The following is a 26,397-nucleotide window of genomic DNA, read 5'->3' as shown; positions in this document are numbered from 1 at the left end:
GTAAATAACAGAAATGAAATGCTTTCTCTCTTTTCACAAACGAATGCGACATTTACCAGATTGAAGGCAGCCAGAGGCATCATTGCGAACTTATTTACCTCGCTTTGAATGGGTGCGGCTTCCTAAAATTGTTACAGCAGTTCAAACAAAGAACGCAGAAAAGACTATTTCATCGTGGCTTGGATATGGAAACATTGATCAAGATGGTAACAAACTCATATTCAGAGTTAGTATCACTGGCTTCATCTGTATATCTTTCTTCATCGTGTATAGATGTCGCATTGGGAAAAGCCGCTAGCTGCTGTTGCAGTGCTTACAGACAGCGAGTCCCCGTTTCCCGCCACCGGTCTCCTCAACTGTGAAGTGCATCCACACGTCATGAATCAGCCGAACTATTACAGAATCTGCTTGCGCACGGCTTTATAAGTGGACTTCCACCTCAGGTTGCAGAAGTGTACGAGGGAAAGTAAAAACTGAACAATAACGGGTACCAAATCATCAGAAAGTGCCCCCAACATGACAACACCAAACCACACCCGAACGACGGAGCTGATTTCATATGATCTCGATGGCGAGTTGTCAGCCGTCATTTGGTGTTTTGGTATCATGTGCGATGTTTTAGTTTCACGTTCAACGCTGTGCGTTACATAAACTTTATTTTTTTATGTTTTACCCCACGGAAATTTCGGCCACTTTTTCCAACTGCGCCAAAAAAACTGTTTTTTAATGTTCTGTTTTTTTCTTGCATTTCGCATCTCTAATTACCACATCTCTTATACATTCCTCGTAAACAGTTTGGTTTGCTGAAAGTTTCGTAGAGTGTGTGTGTGTTTTTTTTTTGTAGGAAATGCGTTTTTTTTTTCAACAAAATATGTATTACAGTCTTGCTATTGTCGTTGTGACATATAATCTCCGCGTCCGAGCAGAAATACTTTCCCGCAGCTCAGTTGGCGTTGGCTTGACTAGTTAACAAAAACTAATTCATTGACTTTTGAAAATTATTTACTTGAGTGCGTTTGTTGATATTAGAAAGTTATAGCGCATGATTATTTATGGCATACCAATTTTTTAGAAAGACGGAAAGTTGCACGCAGATAATCATAATCAAATTTCAAGGGCTCAACAGACATCACATACGCACGTGAAAACACTACTACTCAGCCGGTGAGCGCCGGACAATTCCGCCAAACTCCACCAGGCAATTTTCCCCTTTAACTGATATTAAAGGAAATACACAATTTATTCAAAATGTTACTCATACGTTAAGGTGACACAAAACAACAACACTGGAAGCACAGCGAACCCGAAACCCTGGATAGCCGTGTCTTCAACGTTTTCAAACAAGTACACCTAAAAGAGTGAAAAAAACAATCACTAGCCCTTGTCTAGGTCAGGAAAAAAAATGCCAGAGTTCTCGAGACATCCTCTCGCGTCAGGGACATCGACTTAAGCCATCAGCGTTGTTATAGAGTACACCCTTTTTGTAGCGTATTTCAAACGTATATTGTTGCAAAACGAGGCTCCAACGCAGCAGGTGGCCGTTCTTAGAGGACATGGTCTGTAGCCAGGTGAGAGGACAATGGTCCACTTCTACAATGAACTTGCTTCCAGCAATATAACAAGCCAGTTTCTGGACTGCCCAAACCAAGCACGCACATTCCTTTTCGCTAGCGCTGTAAACCTGCTCGCGAAGGGTGAGTTTCCGGCTAACATAGAGGACGGGATGCTCTTCATCCCCCTCATCCCTTTGACTAAGAACTGCCTCCATGCCTCTATCACTAGCGTCGCATTGGGCTATGAAAGGCCTCGAGTAGTCCGGTGAACTAAGCAAAGGTTAGCTCGACAAGGCCGCTTTCAAAACGCGGAAAGCCTTTTCTTTCTCCTCATCCCAGTCGACCATTTGGGGCTCGGTCTTGCGCAACGCGTCAGTAAGAGTGCTGGCAATGTCGGAATATCTAGGGATGTACTTACGATAGTAACCAGCTATTCCAAGAAAAGCCCGAATAACGGTTTTCGTTCGGGGCTGGGGAAAGTCTCGGATAGCTGCCACTTTCATTTCAGAGGGACGGCGATGCCCTCGACCGATAACATGCCCGAGATAGAGTACCTCTGCTTGTGCTAGCTGACACTTGGGCCCCTTTACCGTTAAACCTGCTTCGCGTAGGCGTGTCAGTACTGCTCTCAAATGCGCCAAGTGTTCTGGCCAGGACGAGGAAAACACGGCGACGTCGTCCAAGTAAGGCAATGCGAAGTCCTCTTGACCCCGCAAAACCTTATCCATTAAGTTTGAAAAACAGTAAGGCGCGTTCTTTAGGCCGAAACTCAACACTTTAGGGCGGAATGTCCCCAATGGTGAAATAAATGCAGCATACCGGCTCGCCCTCTCAGTGAGTGGCACCTGCCAGTAACCTCTCACTAGGTCTAGCGTTGAGATAAATTCCGCGCTGCTTACCCTCTCGACGCGTTCCTCAATGTGGGGAATTAGGTATGTCTGATCCTTGGTGATGAGGTTTACCTTACGATAGTCTACGCAAGGACGCGGATTTTTGCCGGGTACCTCCACAAGAATTAACGGGGAAGTGTAATCACTTTCACACGGCTCAATCACGCCCAATTCCAGCATCCTGTTAACCTCTGCTTTTATTAGCTCAAGCCGGCGAGGTGACACCCGATACGTCTTAGATCTTACCGGTTCCGACGAGGTAAGCTCTATGTCATGAGTGAGGACGGATGTCCGGGCTGGCTCGCTTACAAATCTGTCCTGAAACTCGGTCAAAAGACCACGCAATTCCTGCTTCTGCTTCATTGTCAGTTGTGACTTTGATACTAAATCCTCAACTCTTTTCTCGATCGGGACTTCGTCCGATTCGGGAGCTAATTCAGGGATTTCTGCCGGAACCTCTTCCGGAACATTTAAAGTCATGTTCACGATGGCTTCCCTCTCTTTATAGGGTTTGAGTAAGTTGCTGTGATACACCTGGTGTACCTTACGACTTCCTGGTAATTTTACCACATAGTTGGTGTCAGACAATTTTCGAGTAATTTCGGCCGGGCCGACCCATTGCACTTCAAGATTATTCTTTTGGGAGGGCCTCAACAACATGACCCTGTCTCCTACAGCAAAGTGTCGCGCTTTAGCTGTCCGATCGTAGTAAAGCTTAGCCTTCTGCTGTGCTTTGGTCATCGCACTCTCGGTCAGTTCTTGGGCTTTTGTTAGACGATCCAATAAGGTGAGGACATATTCCACTACTATAGAATCATCACCCTGACCTTCCCACGACTCTCTCAGCATACGAAGAGGAGACCGCAGTCTGCGGCCGTAAACAAGTTCCGCTGGCGTAAACCCTGTTGTCTCATGTGGTGCAGTTCTTAGTACAAACATCGTTGCAGGTAAGCACATTTCCCAGTCAGTTTTTCGTTCAAAACATAAGGCTCTTAACACTCGCTTCATCACGGAGTGAAGCTTTTCTATCGAGTTCGACTGCGGATGGTAGACTGAACTATGCAATAATTTCACGCCACACCACTCTAGAAAGGTTGTCGTTAAGGCACTCGTGAAAATGGTGCCCTGGTCTGATTGTATCTCGGCAGGAAAGCCTACCCGGGCAAACACGGACAGAAGTGCGTTCACTACTTCCACGGAACTTAGCTCTTTTAGCGGGACCGCCTCTGGAAATTTAGTAGCTGGGCAGATTAAGGTCAGGATGTGACGGTAGCCTGAAGTTGTCTTGGGCAAAGGACCTACTGTGTCAATTACCAACCGATGAAAGGGCTCCGTGATTACGGGTACCAGCTTCATTGGAAATTTCGCCTTATCTTTCGGCTTACCCACACGCTGACACACATCGCAAGATTTTACAAACCTCTCTACATCTTTAAAGCATCCAGGCCAGTAGTATTCCTGTAAAAGACGATTTTTCGTCTTCTTTACGCCTAAGTGGCCTGACCATGATTCTCCGTGCACCAAACTAAGCAAATCCTGACGATACGCCTGAGGTACGACTACCTGGTCAAACTCTACTCCTCGCCTATCTAGATATTTTCGATAGAGTATGCCGCTCCTCTCTTGGAATCTCTCATTTCGTTTGGCGATTCCCTCTTTCGAACTGTCCTGGAATTGCTTAAGCGTTGGGTTCCCCTTTTGTTCGGTTATTAATGAAGCGGGGCTCACCTGCAGCAGCCGACTGAAATTATCCGAAGTTGGCATAACACACAACTCTTTTGTATTTCCTAGTACCTGGAATGTGTCACCCTCTGATCTATCCTCTGTACTACCAGGAATCGGCTTGGGAGCAACGGCATTTTCTATTTGCTCGGTCAACGAGGCGTAATTGACCCCTTCCAATTCGGGAGGAGGTTCATCGTCGCCTTTAGGAATGGTTGCCTCCGCGACTACGGCTTCTGCAGCCTGTTCTCGCACAAGTCGATTTGTTACCGTGGTGTCCAACTCGCAACCAGGCCCGTTGTCGATTTGAGGCTTGTTTGCCTCAGTGAATGTTGCTCTCGCAGCCAGCGCACGTGCCTTCGATCTAGTCAGTGCCTGCACTATGCCTTCTCCCAACGTTAGACCTTTCTCCTTCAGCATTTGATCTGACTTATTTGAAAATAAGTAAGGATACTGAGGGGGTAGATATGGCGATACCGCGGCTTCCGTTTCCAACGTACCAAATGCGCCTTTAAGGACAACTTTAGCTACGAGAAGGCACTGACTGTTTGCTTCTACGGCTTGTCTAATCCAGGCACAGTCTCCTGAATACTGTCCGGACTGAACAAAGGACGGATGAACTACGTCCATAGTGGCTGCGGAGTCTCTAAGAACCCGACACTGCTTGCCGTTCACGGTAAGGTCGTACATATAGGGCTCTAACAACTTCATGTTCTCGTCGGCTTCATTTATAGATAAAAAGGCCACCTTTTCTTTCGGGCAATGTTTCGCGAAGTGCCCTGTTTCGTGGCAATTGAAACAAGCCGCCGGTTTTTTCGCCTCAAATTTCCTTTTGCTTGCCTCTGCCGACGCCCCATGGTTAGATGCCTTGTTTTCCTCACCCTTTTGTGCGAGACTTGTCGGTTGTTTTCTAAACGGCGCCTTATTCGGTAGTAGGAATTTTTCCCTTTTAGGCTCGCTGTTTGCCCCGAGGGCGCGGCGCGTAACGAATTCTTCAGCGAGCTCTGCGGCTTTCGTTACGGTGTTCACGTCCGGTCTATCCTGCACCCAGAACCTCACCTTTTCTGGTAACCTTTGATAGAATTGTTCCAGACCGATACACTCGAGCACCTTGTCATGATTCCCATACGCCTTTGCCTCTTTGAGCCACTCCCCCATGTTGGCCATTAACTTGTAAGCAAACTCCGGGTATGAATCATTGTTCTCTTTAACGGCGTTGCGAAATTTTTGTCTGACACCTTCCGCTGACAACCTGTATTTCTTGAGAAGGCTCGACTTTACCTCACTGTACTCGTCAGCCTCCTCTTTCGTGAGGCGCGCGATTACTTCTGAGGCCTCCCCCGGAAGTAGGGACAACAAGCGTTGAGGCCATGTATCCTGGCTGAAACCTTACCTTTCACAAGTTCTCTCATAGTTGACGAGGAACAGCCCAATGTCCTCCCCTAGCTTGTATGATCTCATTAGGTCCGTCATTTTGAACCTGACCCGCTCTGCGGTACCGGATGCCTCGCTGCCTCCTGTTCTACTATTATGGCTAATCTCTAGCTCGAGGCGCTTCATTTCATGCTATCAGCTCTGGCTTTATTTGAGAGTCCGACACCTCCAGATTCAACTCCCTTGCAAGTAGCAACAACATGGACTTTCGCAGGGATTTCAGATTCATGGCTGCCTCCAGTACCGCCGTCTCTGTTCCACAAAGATTCCTGTCCTGCAACTAATTAACCTTGACGGCAACGACAGCTCTAGGTTCCTGCCTTGCCTCAAGTTTTCCGTTAACTTAGTCTACAAATAAAGCTTCAAAAAGCTCTTATATGGAATCCTGCCCTGCCACTGTTAACCTTGACGCCACTGACAGAAAGAGCTTAACCAAGCTATCACACAATTTCTGCCTGACGCAAGTTACCTGTTAACCCAATGACCAAGACAGCCCCTCTCTACCAGCTTTTACTTAACACATAGAGTAAATGCCTGGTAAAATTTAACAGAGAAAGCCGGCACTCACCCAGCTCGCAGTCATGTCTCCGGCGTCGTGCCTCTCAAAAGTGCCGTTCGATTCCCTCTGGAAGTCGATGAGCTCGTGTCATCCTTCTCCTGTCGTCCCGTTGTTGGACTTCGGGCTCACTCCGTCCAGTGGTCGCTCTCGGGGTTATCGGCATCCCACCGCTGCCACCAGTTGTTGGGACTCCGGGTCCTGCCGGTCTCGTTTTCGGTAGCTGGCCCCGCCGCAGGATCCATCGTCCAACAATTCAGCGAGAAGAAGCGCCCGAACGAACAACAGAGATTTATTTACATGTGGAGAAGTGGTCAACTGACCCAAAGAGAGAAGAGTGCGTGTGATACAAAACGTCTTCGGCATTTTATAGTGCCGCGTTGCCAACACTGGGCGCATTGTCCGCATCGTCAGCCAATACGGTGGCCCCGGCACCTTGGCCACGAGGGAGGGGGAAACACACCTCATAACACATGGAGTGGCACAACCTAACACGATGTCCATATATGGTCACGGCGCCCTAAAAAATGCCCAAACATGGTCACGAACGCACAGCAGATTCCGGAATTCTCCCGGCGAGAGGGGGGAGCCTGAATGGGGAGGTGGGGGTCGACGACACAGTCGGTCAAGAACCGGTTCTCCCCGCAACTCCTCTTGCTTGGTTCCCTAGGGCCGGTCGTAACAGAGCGTTCCACGGCGGTCGTCTGCTCGATGCACTCACCACGGGGACACGAACGCATGCGAAACGCCGACACATTAGCCCCGCATCTTGTTGCAATTCACGGGAGAAAAATGGAAAAAAGACGCTCACATTCCCTTATTGTGTCTCATTATTTATCTAGAGCTCTATTAATCTCTTCAAGCAACAAATTACATAAACTATGCATGCCGTGTAAAATAATTTTCGCCATGTCACGTGCCACTGTTTGCAACGTCAGAGCAGAGTCGTCTACATAGAGAACCAACGTCATTGCATTGACGTGTACGTAGGGCCATTCATGCGCGTACGTCATGCCCTCATTCTCTGGGCGCGCTTCCCCTCCTTCTGCGCCGGCAGAAGGGAGGGGGAGCAGCGTTCATTTTGAAATTTGACCCATTTCCGCGGCGCGTGGTGTTTTAAATTTTGGCAGCTGTAATCATGAACGCCTTGTCTACGCATTGTGCTTGTCAGCTCAAAATTGTCAAACTTGGTGAGTGGCCCTTTAATGCCAGTGTAGTGCTTATCTGTTCTTGAAGCTATAAACAGGAGTGAAAAACTATTTCACCTGCCTGCAAGAAGAAGCGCTGCAGTGGCTGCCCAAGTTTCGGACAACGTAAAAGTTGATATTGCGGTTTTCTTGCACACAGTTTGCAAGACGCTGATAACCAACTAATGCTACACAAAAGTAAGACGCTTTGCCGGTACAAGCAAGACTACTTGATGACGAAAGGACATTGTCTAATAACTTCCCCTACACATTCCTTGGTATTATTGTCTGTTAGATCTCATTAATATTGTGTCAAAACACGGAACAACGAGCCCTTAAGTATACACTTATTTCCCTTATTCATTAACGAGGGTCTCGTACTGCCAGACTTGGTGCCTTAGGTTGTATACGAGGGACTATTCGGTCATCTGCCAGCGTAATAAATTCACGTGCTACGTGACGCCGAACAGGCTCATAAAGAGTGTGCCACACTCGCCTCCATGGCGACAGGTGGCGCTGACTGACACTCCCACGTTTAATTCACATATAAACCTAATAAAGTGGCTGAGGGGATAGCCACCGTGGTAGCTCAGCGGTAGAGCATCGAACGCGTTATTCTGAGGTCGCAAGTTCAGTATATATATATATATATATATATATATATATATATATATATATATATATATATATATATATATATATATATATATATATATATATATATATATATATATATATATATATATATATATATATATATATATATTGAGGCGGTTGCAAGCGACCATGCGCACGTCATTTTGTCTGCCAGATAACACACGTGCCGCTCATGCCTACACGCCTGATGACACTGGCAAACAGCCCCCTGGCTTCTAAGTACAACTTGACCAGCTGGACGAGCGCCGGGCTCGGTGGAGGCGTCTTGCCGGCTTCCATTATAGAAGATTTCAAAGAGAAGTTCAAGCTGGACCACATTTACTTCGGTAAGCGTGCTGATATCTGAGACGTATACATGTTCTGTACTGTTTGTTCGCAATGATCCATGCAACAGCAGCAGTTAACCAGCGCAAACACACCCCAATCGGAAAAGCGCCTCTCTCGTACGCTATGGTTTCATGCAGCAGTTGGATTATATAATTGACCGAAATCTTATACGCGAAGGCTTCGTTCGTGATCCCTCTTGGCCTTTGCCGACCGTGGCATCTGCTGTCTTCACGAAGAGGTCAAACGCAACAAAAAAATATTGCCTCCGATCATGAGACTGAATATCGGCCTCACAATGCGATAGTTTGTTGTTCTAACTAATAGACCGGGATCACATGCTATATAACCCATCTCGTGCCAATGCTGCTAGGTACATATATATCCTGTTGAGGAGATTCGTGCGTGCCCCAGTTCGTGAGACTAAAACTGACAACCGAATCTAATTGCTGTTTTTTACATTGTAGTTATATCTGCATGCACCTGTCCTGCACGATTTTTCTTCAACCATTATCAAACATCAGTTTCAGCTTCGTTGAATCAGTGCCTCTAGATATACTAATACTATATATACTATATATGTATTCACATAAGCTGTTTGCTTTCGGCACGGTTTGTGAACGGTGTAATTATCACATTTGTGGTGCCTAAACGTAATTCCATCATATGAGTCGGTTGTACATATTTCCCGCCTCGCCCAGGTTACTCCATGACAGAGTTGACTGGTTTCATGACGATGCCTACGACAAACTCAGAATCGATAGGGGCTCCTTTCCCAATGACAGAAATAAAAGTAAGTCGCGTTTTTGCGGTGGCCGCAAAAGTTTGCTCACGAAGCCAAAGCGCCTTTCTCTACCTCAGATCGTCGACATCGACACCAAAGAGTCGGTGGGTCCCAACGAAGACGGCGAGATTTGCGCCCGAGGTCCTCAAGTGATGAAAGGTTACATCAACAACAAGGAAGCCACCGACCAAACGATCGATGCTGACGGCTGGCTGCACACAGGTGCGAACAAGCTTTCTTTTTAGTCGTCGTGGACATGCTCTAGAACTCTTGAAAAGCCTCTAAACCACATCCGCCAGATGATTGAATAAAGAATACCATGTCCGGTTCTTACTGAGATCGCCATTAGAATCTGGTGATGTCAGCAGCAGCCTGTTCCCGTCGAGGAGAAACCATCGTAGAAAAAGAAAGCTGAGCCAACGGCCGAAGCACCGCGAACAGAATAGCCGCAAACGAGTGACGGCCGCTTTGGATCATTAAATGCATGTGTAACTCAGCCACTCGACTATTACGGTACAACATCGAAAAATTCTCGTGGATACGGGTTCATTGTCAACTCGGGCACACCTGAAACACCACAACTATATTTCTACCTCCGGGTGGTTTACGGGCCCATTAATGTTGAAGAAAAAAAAATTGGAAGATCCCACGTGGAGTGGGAATCGATGATATGCGAAGCATCCACAAATGAGGAAGGTTGATGTGTCACTTTAAAATCAGCACAACGTTCCGAGGCGGACGTAAATTATGCCATACATTATTCCCATATCGTGATTATCAGGTTTGCGCCTGGTGTGGGTGTTAGTCGTCCATTCACGTCACGTAATATCAAGTTTGGTATATGTGAAGCTATAGCGAAACGGCCGCGAGCGCATCATGAGCTTTGCATGTAGTCATGTTCTTACATGACACGCATCTCATAATCATCATATTTGCGTAAGTCATATACCTTCGTCATCCATTCATATCTCGTAATACCATATTTGGTATATGCAAGGCTAGAGAAACGACCGCGTGCGCACCATGAGCGTGGCGTGCAGTCATGACTTACATGGCATGCATGTCATGGTTTCCACGTTAGTCTGTCGCTTACCATGCAGTCATTTCATAGCAGTTTTGAAATATGTCATGCGAACAAAACCACCGCAAGAGCATCAAGACCATGAAATGTAAATCACGACATTCATGACATACGTGCAGTGATTTTCATGATATGTCTAGTGACGCATGCTCGTCATACATTCATGTTACGCCATGCCAAATTTGCTTTTGATACCATTATCGAAACGGCCAGGACAGCAAAAAGTCGAAGGCGTATAGATAGATAGATAGATAGATAGATAGATAGATAGATAGATAGATAGATAGATAGATAGATAGATAGATAGATAGATAGATAGATAGATAGATAGATAGATAGATAGATAGATAGATAGATAGATAGATAGATAGATAGATAGATAGATAGATAGATAGATAGATAGATAGATAGATAGATAGATAGATAGATAGATAGATAGATAGATAGATAGATAGATAGATAGATAGATAGCAGACAGACAAACAGACAGACAGACAGACAGACAGAGTCAAAGTCGCCGAAGTTCGCTAAGAAATGCTTCGCATTTAAAAAAATGGCCCTCCTACCGCATACGGTTCACGAGCCCCCTTTTCCATTGTTCCAGTGCGCACTGCGCTGACAAAGGGTCACGTCGAGACACGTCTTACAGAAATACTTGTTCCCCCAGAGGGCACTCAAAGAGAGAAATAAAACCTTCACCAGTGAACCTATGCAGGGGATGTGGGCCACTTCGATGAAGACGGCAACGTGTGCGTGGTGGAGCGAGTGAAGGACCTGATTCGCTGCCTGGACGTGCACGTGGTGCCGGCCGAGTTGGAGGAGCTCCTGCTGAGCCACCCGGCTGTCGCCGAGGCGCTCGTTGTGGGCATCCCGCACCAGCAGATGGGCGAGGTGCCCAGGGCCTTCGTCGTGCTCGCCCAGGGCGTCAGCGCTGACGACGCACTCGCGCAAGAGCTGCTGCTGCACGTCTCCGGTGCGTGCTTACGTCGCACAGTGCTCAGAAGAGCTTCGTTTCAGTGAAATAATTTCAGTGCACTTCTTTCAATCAGATTTAGGGACTCACATGGAGATGGGTAAATGGGCTATGTTACAAAGGTCCTATAAGGAGTAGGGAAGGGTGTCCCTATATCATGGATGTATTTAGTCACGTCAACACTAGAGTGCGAGAGATCACAGTGCAACGGTAGGTATATGGAATGTTTTCATTAGGCAAGGGACGCGAGTATAAAAAAAAAAACTTAGTTTAGGCTAGGTTATGTTAGGTGTGTGGGCAGTTTGTTTCAATGCGGTAAGCTTGAGTGTAAATGATGCCTAATTAGAGCGAGATTCCGGAACTGTTCAATTTTTTTCAAGTCACTGATCGCTACTGGTATGGTGTAGTTTGGTAAGCTTGAAGCTAACAACCACACTACGTCCCTGCAGGGAGCTATCAGGTTTGAGCCGAATTTCCCGCACCCCAGGTGGTTAGTATGTATTTTCAGCAAACGTGTTCATGCGCCACCGTATTCGTACCGTCGACGATCAAATTAAGCAATTTGTGGAAATACAAAACACTTAGAAGAAACACACTTATCACAAATAAACAGCACTTGATAGGCGTGATAAACGAACTTTCTTACTTTCTTTCCTTATCTGTGCTTTCCAGGCTATATCGAGTTGGTGGTGCAATATATCTTACTGCCAGTGTTCCTTTGAAGTTCCGTTCCCGTATATGCAAGGCGTCCCAGCTAACTTGGACCAACATAGGAAGGGGGAAAAATGATGTCCGCGAAAAATTTTAGCAATGGCATATGCAACCAGTGTATAGCTCTCATAATTAAATATTAATTGTTGTAATTGATTGACTTTTTGATTCCTTCATTCGTTATTGTCAATTTCATGTTACAAGCCGGCTCAAATAAGCTTAAAATCAAGCATTTATTTTGTGCTGAAACTTGCCTGGTTATTCCTTACGAGAGAGAGAGAAAAAAAAAAGAAAAACCTGTTACGCAAAAAATAATATAGAGGCGCGCTGGCAGGCCGTTACTGAGGCTCTTTCAAGTAGACTTTGACGGGTGCACGACTACATCTGCTTTTATCGGCGTCGAACAGTGCTTCGCCATGTTCGTTACACTGGCGCACTGGGCGTTACACTGGGCACTATCCAGAAGGATAGAAACTTAACAAAACGGGAATTCGAACTGATGACCTGTGGCACGACCGCTTCCCTAACTTGGCGTCAACCCACTATACGTCACCACAACCGCATGACGATGGCGTCTAAAGCAACTATACGTGCTTACGGCAAAGGTCCCCCTCCATATATACACTAGTTCGACGGACCCCATCACCGTAGTTATTGCTTTACAGTGACGGGGCACGTCGCTATAGTTGCGTCGCTATTTATTTATTGATACCCGCAGGGCTTACTAGAAGCATTGTATAGAGGAGAGGAGCTGAAGTAAATGAAAACAATATAAGTAACACACATAAAAAGAAAAGTAGTGAGAATATGTTACATGGAAAGTGAAAATATGACACTATGAAATAGAGCGCGAAAGGTAACAAACAAGATAAGATTATACATAAACTAACAAAAATAGGACGCAAGAATACACTATGACGTAGCAACTGCAGTGAATAGCAATGCATACTGAACCAAAATAATCGACTGATGTCCTTTCATGCGTAAATAGAGGTGCAAAAGAGAATGATACGGGGAAAGGTGTGAAAAAGCAAATTTGTCGAATGACAACAAGAAAAAAAAGATCAGCGCATAGTAACAAGGCAAAAAAATGAAATGTTAAGATAAAGACCTGCGTACAAATAGGTGGTAAACGAACAATTAATTGTAAATGCAGTAAGCTGTAAATGGCGCCGCCGAGGTGGTCTAGTGGTTAAGGTACTCGGCTGCTGATCCGCAGGTCGCGGGATCAAATCCCGGCTGTGGCGGCTGCATTTCTGATGCAGGCGGAAATGTTGTAGGCCCGTGTGCTCAGATTTGGGCGCACGTTAAAGAACCCCAGGTGATCTAAATTTCCGGAGCCTTCCACTACGGCGTCTCTCATAATCATATGATGGTGTTCGGACGTTGAACCCCACATATCAATCAATTAAGTGGTAAATGCCATTGTGAGCATGATGCAGCTTTGTAGTGTGTTTATTAGTGCCTTGCTGAAACGGTCTGTGTCTCTGATAGCGACGTAGCAAGCGATTCCACTCATGACGTTTTTGGCAAGAATGAAAATAAGTAGGTGACTGTGCGCTGTGAAAATATGTGAACTTTGAAAGGGTGATCGACACGTGGGGAGATATAAGATGCAGATGGGAAGTATGGAGACTTCTGCTCTTGGTTATGATAATACATTTTATGAAAAAGGCAAAGATGGGATGGCCTCCTACGAGAAGAAAGAATGGTCAAGTGTTTGTTTCATATTAGTGACGCTTACAGTTGTGAAAGGATGAAATGGGCTGCTCGATTTTGTACGTTTTCAATTAAGTTTGTCAGACTAGCATGACCAGGATCCCATATATAGCATGCGTATTCAAGGTTAGATTTGACATAAGTAATGTACGTACAGCTGTTGTTTTAGTTTCAGTGGAGCTAAAGAGAAGTTTCGTTTTAAATAACCAAGCATGCGGTTAGCTTTCGATGTAATGTATTCTATGTGTCTTCCATGAGAAATTGTTAGTAATACACACGCCAAGATATTTATAGGACATGACTTGATCGAGCGAATGATTATTAAGGAAATAAGTAGGACATGCCGAACTATTACAAGAAATTCTCATTGTACGGCATTAAGACGTGTTAAGGTCCATTACCCAGAGCTTACACCATGTTGAAATGTTATTAAGATCACTCTGGAGTGGTCTTAATAACGGTCTCTATTACGATTACGCTAGGCTGACGGGCCCCCTGACTCTGACAATGGTACTACGCTGACGGGAGCGCAGTCACTGACGCTCGCCTTTGCGTGGCCACGCGCACTCCGACGAGCCGTTTTGCGCGCACGCGCAAGGTCTCACCAAACGCACGCGTCGACACGTGTCCGCGAGAGGCTCTTCGACGCGGCGAAATGTCCTGTCCCCTTTGGGAGAAAGGGCGCGCGGCTAAGTGAAGTTGCGCGCCCTTTCTCTCCATAGGAAGAGGGCGCGGCGCCACGTCAGGAAGCCACGCTCTGACACGCTACAACGTGTGCGTAGGCTCAGGTCTGCACTTTGAGCCGTTTCCACGAGCCAGGAAGAAGGAAAACGTGAGTTGCCAAAACCCTCCTCCTCTCCCAGTGAAAATGGTCTATAGACGGGGACATGAAGTGGAAACGTTGCGCGAAAATGCCCACCGGGTGCTACGCGACCACAAAAATAGCAACTGCCACATCGGTGGCAATATGGTGCTATAGTATATAGCACTGTTTTACCGCAACAATAAAGGAACAAAAGTGGCGTTGCAAAAAATCGTAATACTACCCGGGGTTCAACGTCCCCAAAACACGATATAGATTGATAGAAGTGGAGGTCTCCGGAAATTTCGACCATCTGGTGTTTTTTAACGTGCACACACATCGCACAGTACACGGGTCTCTAGCATTTTGCCTCTATCGAAATGCGACCGGGATCAAACCCACGACCTTCGGGACAACAGCCGAGCACCTTAACCGCTGTTGACCATTGCAGAAAATACACAATTCTAATTATTACACTTGCAGAGCAAGTGGAGCACGCAATGCAGCTACATGGTGGCCTGGAGTTCGTATCCGACCTTCCAAAGACTCCAACGGGCCAGTATCTTCGCCGGGAACTACGGTCGAACTTCCTGCGACAGCACAGGACTGCTTAGTTCAACGCACCCGATGCCCGCCAAGGAGACCCTGGCCTAGCTACTACCGTCCACAATGCAGCGCCGCCAATAAACGTCACTTCAACATCCCTATAGTGCGTACTGGCCAAGAGAAAGTTGTACGTCTCATTACGAAAGACTGCGGTCAAGCGGAGCAAATACAGAAAGAACGCAAGGAAGGGGGGGGAAGTATACATGTACATTTTGCTATGGTGGCCCAGCTGCTTTTATAAATATAGGTTTTACTTTTAATGATACAAAATAAACGATGATTTTAGATTAAAAAAATTATAACGAGCACAGTTTCTTAACATCCCCGCAAACCGGTTGAACAGCAGTTGCAGTTTCAATACAGTTTTACAGGCGTATGGAACACAGTTATAACAACAGAGTAAACAGATGCTAAAATTTTTGAATCGGAAATGTTCTGTACGATATCACTAATGACCACATATATGATATCAAACGATGCATTCGAGTATAGCAGTGTTATTAGGATATAGGATGTAAATCTCAATGGTGCACGTGACCTTCTTCAGCCCGAACACAAGAGTGCTGAAGAATATACCCCGACTTCACGTGACTTACGCCGCTGTCTAATTATACGTATACACGATGCGCTAGGATTTGGCCTCCATCGAAATGCGACCGCCGCGGCCAGGATTGGACCTTCGACTTTCGCGTGTCAGCAGCGCCCCCCCCCCCCCACTGCTGCAGCTGTTGAGCCTAACTTGTGCCCAGCAAAATCAATCTTTAAAGTACAAAAAAGTAACTTGTGCAGTATAACCATAGTGGCGAGCACCATCGTCGGTCGTCCACGATTGATAACCTGATCGTCAGGAAACACGTCGGCTTTTATATGCCTGATCGTCCATTTCAGCCTTACCGCTGGCGCTCGCATTAGTTCTTCAATAGGAGAAACATAAGCGTTGAAAATTCAGCAGCGCAATGACATAGTACGCCCGCCTTCAAGTATAGAGACGACAGGTGCTTGACTCTCATAAGAATAAAAAAATCACAGCATATGCACGCAGTGAATGATAATGAGAGAACAGCAAGAGTTTTATCGGCAAACCGGGAATAATCCGCTGGCCACGTCCAACCATCTGTCTGTCTGTCCGTCCGTCCGTACGTACGTCTGCCTTTCTGTCCGTCCACCTGTCCATCTGCCTATTTGTCCATCCGTCTGTCTGTCCATCTGGTGAACACTCCAAGTACCGCCATCTCACATTTTTTTTCGTCATTTATTCGATGGATGGATATGGCTGTACCCTTCAGATCGGGCGGTGGCTAGCGCCACCAAGCCGTAATACCTAATGAACCAAAAACTATATTTATTTTTTTCCCTTAAAAAGTGAGTTTCAGGATTCGTACTTTGCAGTGAGGAGTTTAATTTTCACTCGTGCTTTGACTTTAGCCACCAATCAGATAACCTCCTTCTAGTTAAGTCTACCCGCTTAAAGTTTATTTTGCCCTCCCGGTCCCTAAACCCCAGTGCTTTGAAAAACTCTGCGCCATCATCCTGAACTATAGGGTGAAGCCCTTTACAGAACATTATCAAGTGTTCGGCAGTTTCTTCTTCCTCTCCACACGCACTGCATACTGTGTCTACCCCTTCGTATTTGGCCCGATATGTCTTGGTTCACAGTACTCCCGTCCTGGCCTCAAACAGTGGAGAACTACCCCGAGTATTATCATAGATCCTTTCCTTGGCAATTTCCTGCTTAAAAGTTCGATAGATCTCTAGTGCGGACTTCTTAATCATGCCCATTCTCCACATGTCAGTCTCCGTTTCCTTCACTTTCTTCTTAACCGATAGTTCTTTTTGGTTTGGCCACTTGATGTTTTCTAGGTATTTACCAGTCAACTTCCTGGTTCGCTTCCTCCATTTTGTATCGACATTCTTCATGTACAAGTAGCTGAAAACCTTCCTAGCCCAACGCTCTTCCCCCATTTCTCTCAATCGCTTCTCAAATTTTATCTTGCTGCTAGCTTCCCTGCCCTCAAATGATGTCCATCCCATATCACCTTGTACTCCCTGATTTGGTGTATTCCCGTGAGCTCCTAAAGCAAGCCTACCTATTCCACGTTGCTTAATTTCTAATCTTGCTTGAACTTCTGATCTCATGCACAAGACCGCATTGCCGAACGTCAGCCCAGGAACCATGAACCCTTTCCATATTCCTCTCACAACATCATACCTATTGTAATTCCACAGTGCCCTATTTTTCATCACTGCTGCATTCCTCTTACCTTTAGTCGTCACGTATATTTCGTGTTCCCTCAGATACTCAGTCCCATTGCTTATCCATACGCCCAGATATTTGTATTTATCTGTTATCTCTAGTGTGACCTCCTGTATTCTAAGCTCACTACCTTTGTTGTCATTGAAAATCATGACTGCTGATTTTTCCTTACTGAATCTAAAATCTAACCTATCTCCCTCATTACCGCAGATGTCCATCAATCTCTGCAAATCTTCCTTGTTGTTGGCCATTAGCACTATATCATCTGCGTACATTAATGCTGGTAGTGTCTGATCAATAAGTTTTTCTTGTTTGACTAAAGAGAGGTTGAAGCCCAGTCCACTTCCCTCTAATTTTGCCTCTAATCCTTGTAGGTCCATCATGAATAATAAGGGTGACCAGGGACACCCCTGCCTAAGCCCCCGTTTTACCTCCGCAGGCTTGGATACCTGTTTTTCCCACTTTATAACTACCTAGTTACTTTTATAGATACCCTTTAAAAGATTAGTGACTACATGTTGCACGCCTAGTGTGTCCAGTATTCCCCACAATTCCTCTTGAACCACGCTATCGTACGCTCCCTTGATATCCAAAAATGCTAGCCACAGGGGCCTGTGTTCCTTTTCTGCTATTTCGATGCACTGCGTCAGTGAGAACAGATTGTCTTCCAACCTCCTGTGTTTCCGAAACCCATTCTGCAGTTCCCCCAGCACCCCCTCATCCTCTATCCACGCCTGCAGTCTTTCCTTTATAATCTGCATCGCCAGCCTGTAGACCACTGATGTCACTGTTATAGGACGGTAGTTGTTTATGTCAGCTTTGTCCCCCTTTCCTTCATAGATCATGCTCCTCCTGCTTAGTTTCCATCCATCGGGAACTTCACCATCGATTATTATTGTGCTCACTGCCTCTCTCAAAGCCTGCTTAGACTTCGGACCTCATGTCTTTATGAGCCTAATTGGAATGCCATCTGGGGCTGTTGATGTACTACTAGGAACTCTTTTCTCAGCCCTTTCCCACTCTCGTTGTGAAAATGGAGCCATTGCACCACTTGAATCGTCCTTGTCTATTGTGGTGCATAAAGTACTTCTTTGTTGAAATTTTTCTGTAACCTTTGTTCTTATATATTCAATAGCTTCGTCCCCTTCTAGCCTAGCACCTTGGGCTGTAGTTATAAAACTCTGCTCTAGGCTTGTCTCATTTCTTAGGGAGTTTAGATGGTTCCGAAATTTTGCAGCTGCCTTTCTATCTTTTTTATGTACTTCTGCCAGCCACTGAGCTCCCTTTCTTCTAATCTTTTCATTGATCAGAAGGGATGCATCCCTTCTACAGCTTAGAAAGGTTTCCCATTTTCTTTCAACATCATCTGTCGGTTCACCCCGCTGCTTAGCATGTCTGTGTTCCCTAGAGGTTTCCTGACGTTTTGCTATGGCTCTCTTAACTTCCTCATCCCGCCAACTTTTGGGTTTGTGTCTTCTTTTCCTGGGTGACTTGTCACGCGTCTTAGCAAGCTCTAGCTCAAAGAGTCTAATTAGATTCGTGTATGTCCACACTGTCTTATTATCCTCCGTGATTACTTTCTCAATTTGTTTAGTGGCTATTTCAATTTGCCTTTCTGGATAAAAATTTTCCTGTAGTTGCTCATCTTGTCTTCTTCCCACTTTCACTGCTCTTCCAAAACTTAGCTTGATACGTTTCTGATCGCTACCCAGACTTCTGGAGCCACCTTCATCTATGTGCATTCCCCTGAGCTTATCATACATCCTATGCAACATCAGTGCATAATCTATCGTCGACTGAAGCCTTCCTACCTCCCATGTTATTTGCCCTTCACACTTCTCGGTACTGTTGCAAATGATCAAATCAAGCCTTTCACACATATCCATGATCATTTTGCCTGTCGGGTCGGTATACTCATCTATATCTTCTATGTGCGCATTCATGTCTCCTAGTATAATTATCTCGCACTCTCTTCCTAACTCCTGAATGTCCTTTGATATACACTCTACCATTGTCTGGTTTTCCTCTCTGGCCTTTGCTCCCGTCCACAAGTACACGAAACCAAGGAGTGTCATTTGACCTGCCACTTTCCCTTTTAGCCATAAATGTTCCTTGCACTCCTGCTTGACCCTTTGCCAGTCTGTACTTTTATGAATGAATGCCCCAATACCACCCCCCTTTCTGCTGCCTTCTGTTCTATTACAATATTCCCACGCGTAGTCCGGATTGTTCGGAGGTTGTTCCATGTCCCTGAGATGTGTTTCTACAAAACCGTATACCATCGGCCTCTCTTCCCTTAGATGTTCTTCTATCTCTTCCCACTTCAGCCTGTTCCTACCACCCTGCATGTTAATATACCCTATGTCTATTCATCATATACCAGTACCGCCATCTCGCGGACATCCCAAGGACTAACGCGAGAGGTGGCTACCACAGAACACCTACATACAGGAGACGCAAGACCCACGCCTTAAATAGCTTCGCCCCTAAAAAAACAATCAGCATGTTGTCTAAAAATGATTCACATTACATTAATGACCACAGTATAGAAACCTGTCAGTTCTTTCTAACAACAATATTGATATCCAACAGGCCCTGTTATTTGAAAAAAAGTCACAGTTTTTCCCCATTTGTTTTATTTTGTACACAACATTTCCATGACGAATAAATGTCACTGAGCACGCTAAGAAAAGATCAAGTAAAAAAGGGTGCCTTTTTGTCCCACAACCATAATTGTCATCTATCTTGCGCTTTTTTCCTTGCAGTAATCGCCACGCACCCGGTACTTTCCGGTCACGAACGACATACGCGTTCACAGCGTTACATATTCTTCGTAAGAAAGTGGCCTACGTAAAAAACTTTATTAAAAGTCAGTTAATTACAAGCAAGGCCCGTCACCTCAATATTTTAGTAACGTTGCGTCCCCTCTAGCCATCGGCCAGGATCTCTTGGCACCCGGCAACAGCAAGAGCTTGGCTGATTAAGTCGCACTGGACGATGGGGTCTGGGCTGCGGAGCAGGGCCTCCCAGTATTCTAGTGTGGAAACCATCGTTTTGACTAGGACATGTCCACGCGATGTGGACCAAAGTTGCCACGTACTTCATCACATACCGGTACCGGTAAACTGCGTACCGGTAAACTGCGGGGTGCCACTTCCTGTAAAGTGCGGATTTTGCAAAAACCCTGGTTTGTAACTTTCGCCACATAACCTAGTTTTTCTTACTGAGCGAGTTGTCCGCTCTCGGGTATCCTTGCCAATTTAGCCTGTAGTTTGCAACGATTTTATGTTATGTGCGCATATCCTCAATTATTTTGGGAGGTTCCAGGGGTCCACAGGTAGGCGAGACCTCGGGCGACCGAATGAGCCTCCACGTTCCCTCTATCTCCCTGGTGAGCAGGAGTCCAGACGACGAGCAGAATCCCTCTGCAGGTACTCCTACCATGTTTAATATACGGACAGCAGTCTCCGTCATCCTTCCCGATTCATAATTTCTCACGGTGTTTTTGGAGTTGCTGATGGCCAACCTGACCCCCATTTGGCTGATGGCCAAAGCTATGGCCACTCATTGGCCTTTAAGTTTCAAAAAAAAAAAAAGAAGTGAAGTCAATGACGATGATTGATGCGGGACAAAAAGACACCTTTTTTTCCTCGATCTTTTTAAGAGCGAAGTCTTGGTGGAGAACATCGCAAAGAACAATTTCGTGTTAAAAAGAAAGAAAGGAGTATAAAGAAAGACAACCTAAAGACAAAGAAAGCAACAGAAAGTGAGAGAGATAAAGCGTATCGTAGTTTTGTACATCACGGAAATGGGAGAGGGCAGTGTCGGCGAGGAGAATGAAAAGAGGTCAATTATGAAAAAGTCAGCACTGCAAAGTTCACAAAGACGGCAGACAAAAATGACACAGATGACGGGGATCTATTAACTAAAAAATTCGGCAGATCCCGCGTACCTGAGAATCGATGTTATGCGAATCATGCGGAGGGAAGGTGACCGTATTGCAATTTTTTTTCATTGATTATTGAGCGACACGTCATGAAATGACGCTAAATGTATGTGCTAATGGGGCACGTACAGACATATGTTGAAGAGTTGCAGATGTTTATGTAACCAGTTGTTTGCACTGCGCAACGACGTCAACTGGCAAATGCGTATTAGGAACACCATAAGCTGATATGAAGCTCTAATGATCGCGAAGATGCTGGCCCTGGGCACTGCTACATAAATCAACTTCAGCGCATGGCACCTAACCACAATTGACGTGAACCCGACGTGACGGGTGTATCAGAGGAGTACATATGCATTGTTTATAAAAGTGGGTAGGCAGCACTGCAACCACTATTGACGTTTCATGAAGGTCAGCGTATATTTGAAAAGTAGTTCCGGGACCTGGCGTAGCTCTGTGGCAGAATGCTTGACTGCCACACAGAATGCTTGGGTTCAATTCCTGTTGGGACCCTGAAATTTATTATTTGCAATCGTGGGGGGGGGGGGGGGCGGTCAACACTGCCTATGTAAGGTTTTTCTTAACACTGATGTCTATTCTATGCCTTCGTTGGGTCGACGGTACCGATGTCGGGTATTGCTTAACGCTCACGCGTTAAAATTGCCCATGTATGGTCTCTCGTTCCTGCGTATACTGTCAATCACCTGTAGCACATACCCGCATACCAGCGGTACATACTCGCCCGTGGGTATGTGCCACTGTCTGGCGGGAAGTGTTTGACGACGTACGCGACGGGATTGTGACATTATTCTTGTCTTGACTAGCGCGTCATATTCGTCAAACCATCTTACCCTCCCATGCCAATTTTGGCTCACGTCAAGTTAAGGGGGTGGCCACGAGAGCACGCAAACGTAAGCGGCTAGATAGATAGATAGATAGATAGATAGATAGATAGATAGATAGATAGATAGATAGATAGATAGATAGATAGATAGATAGATAGATAGATAGATAGATAGATATGCTCAGAGTCGCCGAAGTTCGCTAAGAAATGCTTCGCATTTAAAATAACATAAAAGGAGAGGGCACTGCGGGAAAACATTGCATGGACAAACGTGAATCCTAACAATTGTCCAAATGTGGGCCAAATTTTAAATGCAAAGCAGTTCTTTGTCTAGCCTGTGTAACGCTGTCCCTCCCCTCGCCGCAGGTATGGGAGCGGTGCTAAGTAGCTCACGCCCTCCTAGCAGTACGCGGTGACATCTCCCTCGCCTGCCGCGCGCTCGCCGCGTGTCAGCTCTCTCTCTCGCTTCACACCTCTCCACTGCTCGCAACGCTCGAGCCCACTCCTCACGTGGGCATCGTCTCATTCGCGCCACATCTCACCATCTGTCGGCGAGCAGAAGCCGCGAGCCGGCGAGTGCGCGCGCTACGCGCCCCTCGAGAATCTCGCGGCGCCGATAGTGTGGACAGAGCGTCGCTGCTTGCCGCGCAATCACGCCGATGGGTGGGACGCCGTCGCGGCATAAGTACTTGCCGCTAGTGTGAGCGTACATTTCCCGGCATTCGCCGGCGTTGCGAGGGTTAGCGAAGCCGATCGCGTTCGCGAATGGCGATGTCAACACCAACGAGGCGCGAGCCAGGGAAGCCGAACGCAAGCGTCAGCAGTGGAAGACCAGCGGCACCGACGAGGTGCGAGTCAAGAAGACCGATCGCGTTCGATAATACAGGTGGCGCGCGGGTAACACCGACGAGGCGCGAGCCAAGGAAGCCAAGCGCAAGCGTCTTCAACGCGTCCCACCTCTCGTGTCTTTGCGTTTCAAACAAACGTTTACTCGAGTAAACGCTACAACGAGTTTCGCTTCAAACCGTTCTTTTAGCTCCCGCGTCGACGCCCGTTTCAACCGGGTCAACGCCGTGCGCACCACTGCTGCTTCGCATCTGAAGCACTCTTTTCTGTCCTTGACTCTTCTTCCGTAGTTACGCCTTAACTATTCACAGTCTTGCGCTGTGCAAATATGTTGAGTGTCCTGGCACGTGCGTCAGCTGGGCGGGGAGCACATGGAACGGCCCCAACGGGTATATATGGCTCTAAACGGCCCTAAACACTAGCGCTCGTTTCTCCCCTGGCGGAAAGATTCACGGGTATACATTTCCTCCGCTTCCTTTCAGACACCGGTAAGGTTGTGCTCGCTCAGTATCATACTCTGCGCGCGAAACGTTTCGCGTTTTTGATTGCGCCCCTAGAGAAGACTGGTATTTTATGTTGTTTTGTGATCCCATACCGCAAACGAGAATGAACGCGAAGGAGTTGATGCCAGCTGTGAAAGTTCGACGACTCGCATCAGAATGCTCGAAACAGGCAACCGAAGGCATGGATGGTGCACAGTAGAGCGTACGTAAACTCGTGTTACATGTACTGGCAGTTCTCGTCGGAGTTCACGCGTTCTGAGAAATTGATTATGGTGCAGTATGCTCTGAACAAGGCCGGAGTTTATTCCTTCATCACTAGTGAACTGATCCCTCGAGCGTTTGTGTGGTACGAAGCTGCTCCTGTTTGCGCCGGCGTAAGTTCTGGAAACATGAATGCACGCACTGGTTAGAACAGTGTATACAAGCCATATCTATGCTGCGCGGGGAAATGTTCTGTACGGTTCTGAATCTATTGATGTAAAGATAAAATGACGGCTGCACGCTTGCAAACAATAGAAGACACCTTGCGGCAATGCTATTGTTTCAGGGATAAGAAATACGAAAGCTACGCACACAAAAAAAGTCGAGAACATTACGCGCTTTTGCACGTATTTAAATTTCCTAGCACATATACACAAAGAACAAGCTATTTCTATGTGAGTAGGTATAGTCTGGTCCCAGGTCCATTTTCGATTGAGACCAAGTGAGCATTTCTCAACAATGATTACCAATTGCCCTCGCAGATTACACGATAAAACCTCTATGATTGGAGTACTTTATTGCTATCAAAAGTCACAGTGCAATTGTAATGTCAACCAATGTTACGAGAAAGTGTGCCCGAAAAACACGTGCAAAATCGTGTTGCCAACGTGCAGCATAACTTACAAAAATTACTTATTGCGTATCGCAAGCATACTTGGATGCGCGCAGTAAAGTAAAAAAAAATATGTTGACCAAAAGCTATCACTGCATCAGGGCTGCTTGGCATTTTAAAATGATTAAAATCAGAAACATTAAAATCATTTCAATAGGCATGCAGTCACAACATCTACAGTGAGAAATCATTCACTCAACAAAGTAAGCAAAACCGAAATGTAACTGTGATTGCACAAAAACATGCTGCGTCTGCCTCTCACTCCACGTTGTAAGTGAAGTCGTCCTTGACTTGCGAAACGCACTTCGCCATGAGGAAGACTACGCCATATACGCTTAACAGAGACTAACCATTAATGATCTCTTCTCCGATCGGGTGGGTCGTCACAATGATGCGTTCTCGAAGACTAGTCAATTAAATGGTGCGACGGGAGGCTGTTGCTCCAAACGGCCACTGTAGCTGTCGTTTACTGTCATATGGAAACTGTAATGATGACAGTTCTTCTAAGTGCGCCAATATAAAGCGCAAAACAAGATCAACACTTGCCTCATCATTTTGGGAGCATGGGAACACCCAGTTGTCCAAAATTGAAACGGGGAACACAACGGTGCCTACCTTTTCAATCCGTGTCTCTCCAAAGTATACTTTGAGGCAGAGATCGGCACATACAGCTACAGCACAACGCACTACCGGCGCATCTTGGGGCACAAAGTTCAAGAACCACACACTGCCTTTCACAATCGCCTTGCTCCAGAAGTATCCCACCAAAAGCTTGTTCGTGAGACACAAGAGGCCCTCGAAAGAGGAGATGGCGTTGCTCTTCTCTTCCTCTTGATGTGTGATGAGTGACTCTTGTAATGCATCTTGCAGTGCTTCGGCCTCCCGTTTTGCTTCCGGGTATTCGCGAGTCGCACTTTTGTGTTGAGAAAGATACGTGGCGCAGTCAGGAAAAATGCTTAGAACAGTTCCAGGCCTTAGACGCCTGAGTTTAAGCGGGACTTCAATCACTTTGCCAGCGACCATTTTCGTGTAGCTCGTCGAGGTGACGAAGTCACTTGGGTGAAAGTGCTTTTCGCAGAGCTGCAAACAGACAGAACGTTATATTTTAGTTAACAGCAGAAATACTGAGCAGTCCCATAATTACACGACATCAAATGCAACTATTGGAACAAACTTAATGGAAAGAAAAGGCAGATTTCCTTACCACTGTGAACTTTGATGGCGCAAAACCCTTACGCGGGACGGCGCGCATCCACACTGTTCTTTTTTTAAAGCCTCACTGTTTAAAGGAAAAAAAAAATCTAATGGTTAGTTCACTAAGTATTACGGCTAGGTGGCGTTAGCAACCGTCCAATTTAAAGGGTACAGCCACATCCATCCATTCATCTTTCAGCAGCGTTGGCGGGGAACCTGTAGACGCGAACGGTGGGTCCTCCGGCATAATTAGAATTGCAATTCGGCACACAACAGCCAGGCTTAGTCATTGGGCTGTTAATACATGCCGTGACAGCAATACTGAGTTGCGTGACAGAGACTTTGCTTGTGACTGCCACCAAACAACCCCAAAACATCGTGGTTTTAGCCCAATGTGCCAGAGCACAACATACCTTCCGCTACAAACAGAACTTCAAAGTATTAAAAGCTGAAATGAAGCGCCTGTTGTAAAATATATCATGCACAACGTCACGCTGCCCTCGCAGTGCACGCTGACGTCATGCTCTCCCTCGCCTATCACGCGCTCGCCACGGCGCACTTAAGGTCCGTTCGATTCACCTGCACCGGTCGGAACCGGTTCACGGCTGTGCACGCGAAGTTCAGAAATTGTGCAGCGTGAGTTCAGCGGTGTAGGCACAGCACGACATCCGAAACAAATGACGATGTGCCGACCAGGTGTTGGCCTTATTTCTTTTCGGTTAATTTACACCGTTCAGCAAACAATGACCTATGGCGAAACGCACATGCGGACAGTTTATGAGGCACGAACATCTTGGCAATACACACCGCATTTGTAGAGGCGGGTACGGCGCCTAAGCCACCTACGTCTAAGTGCTGCGTCGTCTGCTCAGCTGCACGCGCGCCTGCACCAAGCCGGCACCGTCAGCGAAGGAGGTGCAGAAAAATCGTGAACCGG

General features: G+C 46.3%; 1 protein-coding gene and 1 long non-coding RNA gene across 2 annotated transcripts in view; one reads left to right on the top strand and one right to left on the bottom strand.

Moving 5' to 3' along the window:
* The window catches only part of LOC119176415 (luciferin 4-monooxygenase), a 32,847-nt gene extending 17,747 nt beyond the window's left edge, over positions 1-15,100 (top strand). Inside the window, exons 6-10 of the mRNA XM_037427677.2 lie at positions 8,154-8,325; positions 9,025-9,116; positions 9,185-9,329; positions 10,904-11,161; positions 14,877-15,100. Coding sequence (XP_037283574.1) covers positions 8,154-8,325; positions 9,025-9,116; positions 9,185-9,329; positions 10,904-11,161; positions 14,877-15,007 — 798 coding nt within the window. The 3' untranslated portion in view covers positions 15,008-15,100. The remainder of the gene's footprint in view (positions 1-8,153; positions 8,326-9,024; positions 9,117-9,184; positions 9,330-10,903; positions 11,162-14,876) is intronic.
* Positions 15,101-24,211: 9,111 nt separating this feature from the next.
* On the bottom strand, positions 24,212-26,157 carry LOC142775741 (uncharacterized). Its single transcript, XR_012886963.1, has 2 exons — positions 25,471-26,157; positions 24,212-25,346 (listed from the first exon to the last, which is right to left on the bottom strand). It is a non-coding gene; the product is annotated as an uncharacterized LOC142775741 (long non-coding RNA).
* Positions 26,158-26,397: the final 240 nt, after the last annotated feature.

This window comes from Rhipicephalus microplus, chromosome X (genome assembly GCF_043290135.1).
Source record: "Rhipicephalus microplus isolate Deutch F79 chromosome X, USDA_Rmic, whole genome shotgun sequence".
In the NCBI taxonomy this organism is placed as follows: Eukaryota; Metazoa; Arthropoda; class Arachnida; order Ixodida; family Ixodidae; genus Rhipicephalus; species Rhipicephalus microplus.
The sequence above is the reverse complement of the archived record's forward strand: the minus strand, read 5'-3'. Positions and strand labels throughout refer to the sequence as shown.